The sequence below is a fragment of the Salminus brasiliensis genome, chromosome 1, assembly GCF_030463535.1.
Source record: "Salminus brasiliensis chromosome 1, fSalBra1.hap2, whole genome shotgun sequence".
NCBI classification, from domain to species: domain Eukaryota; kingdom Metazoa; phylum Chordata; class Actinopteri; order Characiformes; family Bryconidae; genus Salminus; species Salminus brasiliensis.
The window spans coordinates 26,968,945-26,982,141 of NC_132878.1; the positions used below are offsets into that span (position 1 = coordinate 26,968,945).

Consider the following 13,197-nt stretch of genomic DNA (forward strand, 5'->3'; position numbering starts at 1 on the left):
ATTTAAGAGAGTGGTTAGCACTACATTCATTAGTGGGGCACAAGTTTCCATGACTTCTTAGTTACATTAGTCGTATAGCGAGAGAATATATACTCAGAGACACGTGTGTTACTCACCTTCCTCACAGTTGTTGCCTTTAAATGCTGGTGCACACACACAGGTTCCGTCGACACATTCACCGTTGTTGGAGCAGGTGGGGTCGATACACTGCCCGTCCTCTACCTCACACTCCGCCCCCTTCCAGCCCACACGACACACGCATACACCCTTCTCATACTCGCCGTTCCCGCTGCACAGCACTGGGCACGAGTCTGATGCACACGCATATACACACACACACACACATGCATGTTGTGGTATATAAGTGCTGTGTTGAAATGCTCACAACATGCAAAACTAGTAAGAATATTTACTTGGGGGGACCCCCACAGACTTATAATAGAACCGGTCAGATGTTCTGCATTTTAGTAGGTACCATCATGTTTATTAGACTGGAGCATAAGCTCTTCTCCAGTGATGGGCAGCTTATAGCTGTATCCCATTTACGTCATTATTCATATTCATTTTATTAATATCACTATTTATATTAATGTTATTCACATCACTATTTACTATTTATATTAATAATATTCACGTCACGATTGCTATTCATTTTATTCACGTCACTGTTTCTATTCATTTGTATTCATATCAGTATTTATATTCATTTTATTCACATCACTCTTTATATTATTTTTTATTCATTTTAGTATTCATAGTCTTTTTTACTCATATCACTATTTATAGCAGTTTTTTAAGTTGTTTGTTTTTGCGGATATTTTTACCGACACAGGGTCCCATTTCAGGATATAAAAGACAAAAAAGATTTAAAAGAATTTAATTTATCAGCCACTTCATATGAGCTTCATCTGAGGTTTAGATCAGCAAAAAAGGATTTTAGATGAGTGGGTTATCTCTAGACAATATTCCAGAAGAACTGGACTAAAGTATAGGCTTAAGATTAAAGTTTGCCTGAGAACATCTAGACAAAGATCAGGACTTCTCGTTGTTAAAAGTATAAGATCCTTGATGAAATGTTGGAGGTCTTCAAGTGTAGAGAAAACTGGTATGGTGCTTTGAGAAACCTTTCAGGAACCCTTTTTCTTTTAAAAACCCTCCATAGTTTCAAATCGACCTCCTACGTTCCTCAAGGATCTTATACTGTTAACAGTGTAGAGCAATGTGCTTTGCTCAGATTAATCTTCAATCTTGCCCAATCTTGACTGCATGTTTTCCCTCTTTCTGATGCTAGATGCATTTTGACATCATCTGTGACATTTCAGAATGACTGGAGACTGTTTTAATGCATCTTGTGGTCTGCCCTGGGGCTAAACTTGCTAGGATGTCCTGACTTGGCCATGCTGGCAGTTGTTTCACTTGTACATTATGTGTCTGACATGGGACATCTGATTCTAAGTGTCCTGAGACCCAGACTGAGCTGCATCTATGGCCCTGTCTGGATCTGGGCTTGGTGATACCACTTGCTTCAAGGTTATTATAAGGGCTGTCCTACTTTTGTTCACATGACTGTATAAATGTACATTATGTAAATGCACATAAAAACATTTTGTGTGTATATATATATATATATATATATATATATATATATATATATATATGTGTGTGTGTGTGTGTGTGTTTGTATGTTTGTTTTGTGTGTGTTGCATTGTACCTTTTGAGCAGTCGGGTCCGAGGAAGCCGGTGAAACAGTGGCAGTGACCAGCAACACACTCTCCATTTCCGTTACAGTTAGTGGAGCAACCGTCCATCATTTCTACACACACACACACATACACTGAGATCAGTGCTATAGTTATAGTAGTTGTGTAGAGCTTAGCAGTACAGGCAAAATATTATCACATGTCCATTTCCCTGTACCACTGGATACTGAAAGAAAACAGTGTATGCTAAGCACAGAGCTTAAACTAACACACTGAGTTTAAGCAAGCACACCGAGCTTGAATGAGCAAGCATGTGATGGGTATGACTGGCAGACTGACGCTGATCAATGCAGGCATTGCTGTGTTTTAGTCACACGCTGTTTGCTGGAGGAAGCAGGTTAGATGAACTAGTGGAAAGCTTAGCAAAGAGGCTGATGGATGCATGGGATGGCACTGTTTTTATCAGGGCACTTAAACATATTGCTAAGACTGATTGGTTCTTTGGCTGATCTGACATCAGACAAGCCAAATTTAGTTCTGCCCAGCTTAAATTCAACAGGGGAAAGCTATGGAAAAAATAATGTGAACAATCACTCCACAGTGCTAGGTGAGCTTGCTGGCTGAAAGAGAAGTCACAGAAAGTGGTGCGAGTGGAGGTGAAAGTGCAGCAGGTGAGCCAGAGTACGTGCTAGGATAATGGCTCCAGCTGTTAATGTGGTCACTTAATGTGGCTTATGTTACTGTGGTCCTTAACAACCCCTTATTTCGATATGACCTTTTTACAGGAGGAAACACACTACAATGTGCAGGGAGGTAACTTTATGGCTCTGTTTGGGTAGCAACCCACCCATGATTACATCACAATGTAGTGTGGGAAAGGAGGCGGGGCTAAAAGGCAGTCTGAACAGAATTTTGAAAACAGTATTCCACAATGATAATAATTATAGTTAGCATCAAAACATTTTTTTGTGTGTGTGAGTGTGTGCTCTCACCGATAGCCGTGCTGTGCACCAGCACCTGTTCCATTTTGCGTCCGTCGTTGTAGAAGGCCAGGTGCCAGCTGCCCAGGTCCAGATATTCCATGAACATGGTTTCCTGGAGTGCGGTCAGTAAACCGCTTGAAACTTTTGTAAAGTCGGAAATCCGAGATTCCTGCTTCAGCTTTCCGTCCAGAAGCTTCACAAAGTCAAACTGAAAAGGACAGAGAAGAAGGAAGGTGTGTGAGGGAACAGGAACAGGAGGTGATAATAAAGAGAACGTTTAGTGGTTGTAGGACATCTGGCAGCTCTCCATGAGGAAAAAGCTAATCAGCCATAACATTAAAAACAAATATTGCCATATAGTGTTTAGGTCCTCTCATAAAGAGTGACTTTTTCAAAGTGTGTTTGCTCTGTTCCTCAGGTATGTGTGTGTGTGTGTGTGTGTGTGTGAGTAGCAGGACAATGGGAGTTTGGGGTGGGCTGATCTATGTCATGTAACTTCTGGTTTGAAAAGAGTCCAACTCTGGGCCTTTAAGTCTCTAGAGCTGCAGTGGCCTCACTGACCAGAACACACACATACACACACACACACTCAGTATGGAGCCACTGCACCACAGCTCCAATGCTTTTAATGACACTGAGAAAAACTGAAGAGCTAATGCTGGAGCCACTGAGGTACCCACACACACACACACACTCATACACACACACGCACACACATACACACACACACACATACAGCCTATTTCTCGCTGAATAGCTCTCTCTGTCTCTCTGATTAATAGGTAGGAGTGTGTGTTATGACAATCATGCTGGTTGAACCCCATTATTGAGTGTGTAGGTGAGCAAGAACACATGCACGCACACACACACACACACAAACACACACACACACACACACACACACAGACACACACAAACACACACACACACACACACACACACACACACACTATACCCTGAATGTTCTGTTTGATATCTATTACATAAACATATGCATGTCGATATGCATGAATGGGTCATATTACAGTCATTACACTGGAACAAACAAACACCACACATACACACACATATAAGCTTAGAACTGTGCAACAGAGAGGGATACTTTCATGGGTGTGGGTGTATTTATTAATATCTCTCCCTGACACACACACAGACACACACACACATTTAGAAGCTGTTTCATTAGAAGGCCATAATTAAGCAGTTTTCTTGCTTTGCCGCCGCCCACATATGCAAATACACACACGTACGCCGCAACAAGAGGCTTAAAATTGAATTATACAAGGCTGTAATTTCCTGAGCGATGTGAATAGTTAATCTGGGATGATATCCGCGCTAACGAGCTTTAATTAGTGGCTACAGGTCGTCCCATGCCAAATCGTTACAAACGCAAACGCGGCGGCCTAATCATCCAGCTTCCGGAACGTTCCGGCTGGAATGAGAGAGAAGCTCAGAGCCAAAGTGTGAGGGGGATTCGGTGAGACCGCAAAATAACAAACACAAACACACACACCACAGTGTAACTGTGCGGTTTTACATTGATTCCTGTAGCAGTGTAATAAAAAAAAAACCCAAAGTCTAAACTTAACCACAGCGTTAAAGCGATAAAGCTCCTTTTACTTGAGTTACAATGCTAATGTTGCTAATGAGCAATGGAAGCATATACCACACCAATTAGCGAGATGCTAACTGTGTGTCTAAATTATCACATACTCTCCTCAAACTGTGTGGAGTTGTTCAGTGATCTCTATTTTGACACACACAGTCAAAAATATACAATTCTCCTTACCAAATTACACCTTAACCAGATGCTTTTGGTCGCCATCAACAGTTAAATGTGTTGGTTTCCTGGCATAGACCTAACATATGTGCACATATGTTCAAAAGGGCTGCTGTCACTGAAGTTGAAGGCCCCTCCAAAAGCTTAATGCTAGCCTGACTTACTATTCCACAACCATCCTTAGGGTCACTGTCATGTTAGAATGTCCATGTTTCAACTGTCTAGCTGATGGTTTAAAGATATGCTGAAGAATTCTGAGATGGTCCTCCTTCTTCATCATTTCATTCACTTTGTGCAGTGTACCAGTTCCACTAGCAGCCAAACATGCCCAGAGCATGACACTACCACCACCATGCTTAACAGCTGGTACAGTGTTGTGGGGTTGACTGCTTCACCTTCACACCTCCAAACATACATACCTCTGGTCCTTTTGGCCATCTTTGTCTCATCTGACCATGAAACTTTCTTAAAGAAAGCTTTTTCGTTGTCCATGTGTTCATGTATCTACCCAAGGTCTCTTTTCTACATTATCTGCTTTAGCTCTTGAAGAAAGCAAAACTACCTGCTCAGCAATGGATGCATCTTAAAGTAGCCTTGACTTATTGTCTGTATCTAGAGCCTTTTTGCAGTAATACCATCTGTGTATGTATGTATGTGTGAGTATGACCTTACCTGTGTGTGTGTGGGCGGTAGGTTCCTCCTGCCATAGATTCCGAGTAGAGCGTTGTGCGTGTGTGTGATGTTAAAGCGGATATACTCCGGGTGCTGGACCACCACACTGAACCTCCAGAACTGACCAGGGGGAATCACCTGCACCATCTGCGTCCCGATGTCCACTTCACCTTTATCAATGCCCCGCCCGCGCTGCAATGGGTCCTTATCTACACACATACACACACACACAATAACCATGCATTAATATATTTAAGGGCCCATATCTGCAATTACACTGGCAGTCAATAAGAGCTGCTTATCTGCACGAATGCCATATACTAATGTTTATCGGATGTTTCGGACATGTTTATTCTGTCTTGTGGAAAACCACAAGGGCTATTCCAACACAGCAGTATGCCCTGCCAGGTCATTCTACTCAATTGCTGGGTTGAGCTTATTGGCTCACTGTGTTGGTTTATTTTCCACAGTGCTGGATAGTGTTTATGTAGGCTGATTTACCGACTGTGGCACAGCAACAACCCAGCCAATGGGTCAATTAACAGCATTATTGAACTGATCAAGCTGATTAAAAAAGAGCTAGTTAAACAGTTTCGCAGAGTCATGACTGACAAGAACTGGAGAGTAAAGTTCCAAGAATATTTTTGGGGTAGCATAGTGGGTAACAAGAGCACTTTGCCCACAGCAGACTGGGGTCAATTTATTCAGCCAGGCAAGGATACCACACTCCAGCCAGCATGTTAACCATATGCACGTGTATAGCTGTTCATGCGATTTGTATTTCCAACAGTGGTGAATTAGACTGTAGGGGGAGCTCTACATTTTTTTTAATTACTGAGCAGCACTTCTGGTTTACATCCTGCTAGAGTAATACATTTTTAATTGTATACAGACAAATAAAATGATATAGTATTAAAATGCAAAGCAACCCAGTGCTGTGGCAAAGTAATGATGTATAGTACTGTGCAGACGCTGTAGGCGCCTTAGCACATTATTTAATTGGGCTGGAACGATTAATCGTCTTTTTTTAGTCTTTTTTGGGAAAGGTTCGGAACCCATGTGAACTGTGGATTAATCATCAAAGTTTAACCATAACAGTATGAAATGTAGTTTTACTGCTGCTGTTACTTTTTTACAGTCAGTCCCTCAATCTGTGGTTGTCATGAAAGTGTGTGAGTGGAGAGCAGAGTTCTATTTGTGTGTGAGGAGTGGGAGTCTCATGTGGACACAGGATAACTGTGAAAGGGAGAAATCTTTAAGTAAGTCAACCTTAGATCGACTGACCACTATTAACTTTTAATGTAGGACAAAATGAATGAAAAACATGAACCACAAGAGAGAGGCTACTACTCTACTGCTACATCACAAAAAAGTCACTAATACAAACAAACAGACCATATCAAAGTAAGAGTCACTAATACAAACAATCAGACTGTATTAAAATAAAGGTCACTAATACAAATGAATAGATTCAAAATAAAAGTCACTAATAAAAAAAACAAACAGACCGTATCAAAGTAAGTCAATAATACAAATGAACAAACAGAATGTATCAGAATAAGTCACTAATACAAACATTGCAGTAATACAAAATACTTTTAAACTGAAAGCTAAAAATTACGGCCTCACATTTGTCTGAATGATTTCATTTTTGCTGATCCGACAAATTATGGTAAAATCTGGTTTAGTTTTGTTATACTTTATTGCTGCTACTTTGCACATCATTATTTACCACTTGTCTTTTTAAAAAGTGTTTTTTTCCTGTATTAACACTTGAGACCACATTAGAACAGATGCAAGTAAATACAGTGAAAATTCAAAATAATTTCTCAGTTCAAAGAAAGTAGCTGATATCTTGTGAGCTAGTTTGAAGAACAATGTTTTGTATCAGATTTCTCCTGGATGCCCTCAGCCAGCACCTCACCTCACCTAACTTAACTTAATTACGCACTGTTTTACCAAACCAGGTGTTGGATGATGACTAATAAATAAGCTTTGGATATGTTCACAGTGATGTGAAACCACCACTTTTTGTATTAATGCTATTTGAATGTATTCTGATGCTAATAAGTAAATAAAGTCTTACTGTTCAGATAACTCTTTAATGCTCTTTTCACAGATGCCAGAAACATTGGCACAGTACTGCAAATATATGTGTAACTCTTATGACCCGGTGTGTTTGGTTATTTATTTAACCTCAAAATGCCTGGTCCGATTAACCCATGTGTTCTGTTATACAGAGATTTAGAAAAAATGACCCAAACCGCAGTACGTTTTTGGCTGCAGCATTACTGTGTTTTTATTAACCAAAAAGGTATTGTTCCTTTTACAAGACTCTTTTTATCCCTTAGAAAGAAACAGGCTATTGATGCTAAAAAGCCCTTTAATGAAGACGAGGTTGAGGTTCTACCTGTTTCAATTTCCAGCATCCCTGGCTTAGTGCTTTCTCTGATTTACATTCTAGGGGTGAGCTATTGATTGTGTTGGCTAGGACCTCTTTGGCCGCTGCACCTTTCCCTCTCTCCGGAGCTCCTCCTCCTCCATTGTGTGCTTTAAACAGGCAGTTCACGCTGCTAAGCAAGCCTATTCTTACGGGGAGAGATGGGGTTGCCAGAGGATGTAATTTCGCGAGTGGGTCGTTTTTTTGCATTCGCTCTCTCGTTTAAAGTGGCTGCAGCCGCTTTGTTTGCAAACATTGTTTTCTGGCCAGCATAGCTTCCCACAGGCTATTGGAAGAGTTTAATTTATCGAGCTTGGCCGAGCTCGAGCTCATTGTTAGAAGAAAAAAAAATGGTGCAATATGGCCTGAAGACCCGACTGTGCTTTTATTATTTAACCTCTAGTTCCTCTCGCTCAAAAACACGTCTCAATCCTCCAAGCTGTTCTAATCCCACACTGACCCGTAACTGTAAGCAAATCTGTGCACATATTATGTTTCGAGTGCTGAAATGATAAAGAACAGAATTCTGGGTGTAATTGTATATTCTACTGTCTCTAATTAACTGTGTGGTCGCACATTCACATGAACTGCCTCAAAAACATGGGGATGCTGTATATTCTCAGACTCGTGACCATAGAAGGCTGAGTTGTTTGTGGGATTCAAACTCATGATCTCCTGTCTTGTGACAAGCAGGCAGAAGCTGGACAGTAGTGCCACTCTAAAGCTGTGAACCTGTGTAGATATTTGTGTCCAAAAACAGACAAGTACATTTACTCAGAACCCAAGTTTTATATGGTGCAAATTCACAGCTCAAAAGTGCCACTGCTTTCTGCCAGCTTTCTAACTCCAGAGAGAGGAGAGGTCCTATGTTCAAATCCCAGCAAAATCTCATTGCTCCACTGTCAAGAGCCTCCCAGTCTGGGGAGGTGAGAAGTAGTAGTAAGCTAACTTCATCAACTTCGGTAACTGAGTAATATGCAGATATGTATATCCCACCCATTGCCGGATGCCTCTGTAACCAGATGTTGAATGTTAGTCTCTTCCCCTGTAGGTGGTTCTAATGTTATGGCTGATTTGTGCACATATTTTCCAAAATCTAGAACAATTGTGTTAAACTAAAATGAACTATTACTTTGTTAATTAATATTTGTTCATTATTATTATGAGAGTGGTTTATAACTCATTATGACATTCCATTACAAATTCAAGGGAAATACTGCCTTTATATCAATGCACTATTAAAGCGTGTGTGTGTGTTTGTGTAGCATGGCGGTGTGAGTGGCTTTAACCCAAGCTGAATAAATTCAACCAATTCAGCCAACAAAAGCACCAGTTTACTAAGGCACAAGGACAAATAACAGTGTGTGTGTGTGTGTGTGTGTGTGTGTGTGTGTGTGTGTGTGTGTGTGACAGAGTCATCTGGGATGGATTAAGTTGGCGGTGTTTGGATTCTTCATTAATAAAATGCCAATCAAACTCTTGTAATTAGTGCACACATACACACACACACACACAATCACACATCCAGCATCTCCCAAGACTCATCATATGCTGTACTTTGAGTGCTGATAGGAATAAAACATGAAGGTTCTAATTAGATAATCATTGTGTTAGACATGATATGATTTGACACACGTTACCTCCCACACACACACACACACACACATATATTTATATATATATATATATATATATATATATATATATATATATATATATATATATATATATATATATATATATATATATTCTTAACTTTCATTGGAAGTCTCTGTAAAAAAATTTTATTCCAGATGTAAACTTTGTATTAGTCATTTGGAGCATTTCTATTGGTCCATTCATCATGTAATTTTGACACAATGGACAGAACAACTGCCAGATTCACAGTATGTAATAGGGAGATACAAGGAATATGTGTGACAAAATGAATTGTAAGTATCCACGTGAAGTACTAATGTAGCTCTATTTTGTCTGTTTTTAGTTTTCTGCATGGGTTGAACCCCATAGATGCTCTGGACAACATAAACAAAACAAACAAAAAAAACAATTATACACTGGCTTCCATTCAGAGTTAACAACATTTTTGCCTTCTCTTGTAAAGTCACCATTTTAGAGATGTTTTTCATTGGAAAGTGACAATATATATTATATATGTTGGAACCTATATATTTTTTTATGTTAAAACAAACACTAGTCAACCGTGTGTCATTTGACCTGGGCTCTCAAATGTTTGTATAGGTTGTTTCATAGGATGTTCCACATATATATATTTTTACAGCCATTAAAAGGCCCCACTAATATTACTAAGACATTTTTTCCGAATAGACACACTACCTGAACCCACCTGTGTGTGTGGTGTTGGGTGTTGGGAGTTGAACTGTAGAGATGAGGTCATTTCCCTCCTCCTGTGAGCGTCCGGCTTTACCGTTCTCAAACAACTCTGCGTCCAACCTGCGCAGACTCCACGGCAACCCCAACAGATTCACTACTGCAGAGAGAGAGAGAGAGACGAGAGACAGGAAAAAAAGGACATTTAGACAGAAAGGAATGTGTTGGAAAAACATAAAAAAGAGGGGGGAAATAAAGGAAGAGGTGGACGAAAGAGTGAGACGAGAGAAAGATAAAAGAAGAGATGGGAAAAGAGGAAAAGAGAGAGAAGAATGAGGGAGTGATGAGAGAAGCAGTAAAACCACATCAAATATACATATAATATTAAATATTGTAGAATAATAAAACATTCGTGAAGGACTTCTGTCCCTGTCCTTTCTGTCCTGATTCCCAAACTGAACATCTTCTAAAACTGAACATAAAAGGGCCCATATCCATATTTTGTATTCTCTCTGAGGTTCTGAGTGCTTAGAAACCAAACCAGTCATACATATTTCTTTTACACAATCATTTTCTGAGAATTACACAGCCTATGTGTGTTTCCGTACCTTTAAAACAGTGAGAGGTGTATGTAAATGAGCTCTGTTCTGATTGGCTGCCCTGTATTAGGCTTAATACAATTTTTCTAAGTATTAAGCCTAATTGTATTAGGCTTAATACAATTTTTAAAGCAGGGCTAAAACTCTTCTTATATCTTTGGTGAGAATGGGCGGAGCTAGACTGCTGTTGTCCAAACAGGAGGTTGTATGTAAATGTGCTGCTTGTGAAACTGTGAATGTAAAACAGGCTGTTATTGTTGTTTAGTATTGTTGTTGGTCCATACACTGTACGGATCAGAGAGTGAGTGGTACAGTTTGAAACAGTGCTTATAAACAATGACACACTCTTGTATTTATAAAGAAATGGTGATTTTAATGATATTGGCCCTTTATCTAATACATAAAATGAAGGTGTGTATCTGAAGGCCACTGCAGAAGCTTTTTAAATCTCCTGTGCTCTTATATGATATCGCACAGTGAAAGGTCCTTCAGTGACCAGTGATGACCTTAGCTCAATTACAGCCAGTGGAAAGGTCAGCCTCTCTAAACACCTGGAGCGTCTGACCGGCAGCAGCCGAGCATAAACAGGAAATCCAGTTACTCCACCACTTCACATCTTCACTTCTTCTCCTTTGATATTTCTCGCTCTCGCTCACAGGGGACAGGCGCTTTAACCCTTAGTCCCCGTCCTAACAGCAAGAGGTTTTTATCAGATGTGTGGCTGGGGGTCTCAATTTATTGTTAAGATGAACTGTATGTGTGAGTTTATCGCATATAGGGCAATGCTACATAAACCTGCTCACTGGAACAGCAGTCAGCTCTGCTTTTATAGCAGCAACTCAACTGCCCATATGGGGCGTTTTGCCCCTGTATTGGAGCAAGAATCCCCCCTACCTGTGGTAAGAAGCCCCCATGGTGAATGCTTCATCAAATTCTCATCTAGGATCTTCTCTCTCGCTCTCAGGTCCACCATTTTTCACTATCCTCTTATCCTAATGAAGGCTGGATAGTGTAGGCGTATGTGTGTGTGTGTGTGTGTGTGTGAGTGTGTGTGTGTGTGTGTGTGTATGTGTGAGTGTGTGTGTGTGTGTGTGTGTGTGGGCTCTGCCATGAGTGCTTTAGAATGTAATAAAATTGAGCAAATAAGTATTGGCTTCTCAGCAGGGAGCAGGATCTACATCATTCTCTTTCATCCTCTCTCTCTCTGTCTTTTTCTTCCTTTCTCAGTCTCTCTGTCTGTCTCTCGCCCTACCCAAGCACTCCTAACCCGTCTAAGGCCTTAAACTGAGGAGTAAATAGGAAAATATTAGGAGGGATGAGGGGGTTTCATCATCAAACTGATTTCAGCAGGATTTCTGTTCAGCAGGATTCCCTTTAATGCAGTAAAGCCTCAGCTACCGCAGAGTTTTATAGTGTTTACATCTCTGTTAGTTTTTATTATGAAGAGTACACTACATCTCTCTCAGCTTTCATAATGGATATATCTCTGTTAACCTTCATAATGTGTACATTACACATCTGAAGCCACACGTTACACCTCTGTTGGTCTTTGTAAAGGATATATTACACCTCTGTTAGCCTTTATAAGGGCACACATTACACTTCTGTTAGTCTTCATAAGCCGTATATTACATCTCTGATAGTTTTCATAAGGCATATATTACATCTCTCATAGTCTTCATAAGGCAGTTATTACACCTCTGACAGTCTTCATAAGGCATATATTACACATCTGATAGTCTTTATACAGCATATATTACACCTTAGATCGTCTTCATATGGCATATATTACACCTCTCATAGTCTTCATAAGATATTCATTACACCTCTCATAGTCTTTATAATGCATACATTACACCTCTCATAGTCTTCATAAGGTATTCATTACACCTCTCATAGTCTTCATAAGGTATTCATTACACCTCTCATAGTCTTTATAATGCATACATTACACCTCTCATAGTCTTTATAAGACATATATTACACCTCTCATAGTCTTCATAAAGTATTCATTACACCTCTCATAGTCTTAATAAGGTATTCATTACACCTCTCATAGTCTTTATAAGACATACATTACACCTCTCATAGTTTTCATAAGGAATATATTACACCTCTCATAGTCTTCATAAGGCATGTGCTATTCGTCTGTTGGTCTTCATAAAGGATTTATTACACTTCATGAGGCATACTTTACACCTCAGTTCACAGAAAAGAATGCATTACAGAACACTTCAGTTAGTCTTCATAAAGCATACTCCATAACTCTAATGGTCTTTATAAGGTATACTTTATACTTTATACGTGTATATGTTACACCTCTGTGTATGAAGACTCAAATTCAGACAAAAGGAGAAACAAATGAACAGAGAATGTTGATGGAATCGTAAAGCTTTGTAAAGGTGTGTGTGTGTGTGTGTGTGTAAGGCCATTGAGACCATGTCATAAATTTTGTTGTGACTGCGTTCTCCTCTTTCACTATGAAAATTTTTCACCTTACTTACTGGCTTGCATTGATTCCTCTGAACACACACACACACACACACACACACACACACACACACACACACACACACACACACCACAAACCACTAATGAAGAGAACAATCTGACACTCTCTCTCTGGAATAGCCTACTGCCTTCCTTTCTAGATGTTATTAACAGAGAGAGAGAGAGACAGTGAGAAAGAGAGAGA

At 39.9% G+C, this 13,197-nt stretch overlaps 1 protein-coding gene across 1 annotated transcript in view; it reads right to left on the minus strand.

The window, feature by feature from the left end:
• The window catches only part of tenm1 (teneurin transmembrane protein 1), a 178,203-nt gene that overhangs the window by 54,949 nt on the left and 110,057 nt on the right, over positions 1-13,197 (minus strand). Inside the window, exons 6-10 of the mRNA XM_072676606.1 lie at positions 9,920-10,063; positions 5,136-5,344; positions 2,693-2,891; positions 1,712-1,813; positions 117-311 (exon numbers count right to left, since the gene is read on the minus strand). Coding sequence (XP_072532707.1) covers positions 117-311; positions 1,712-1,813; positions 2,693-2,891; positions 5,136-5,344; positions 9,920-10,063 — 849 coding nt within the window. The remainder of the gene's footprint in view (positions 1-116; positions 312-1,711; positions 1,814-2,692; positions 2,892-5,135; positions 5,345-9,919; positions 10,064-13,197) is intronic.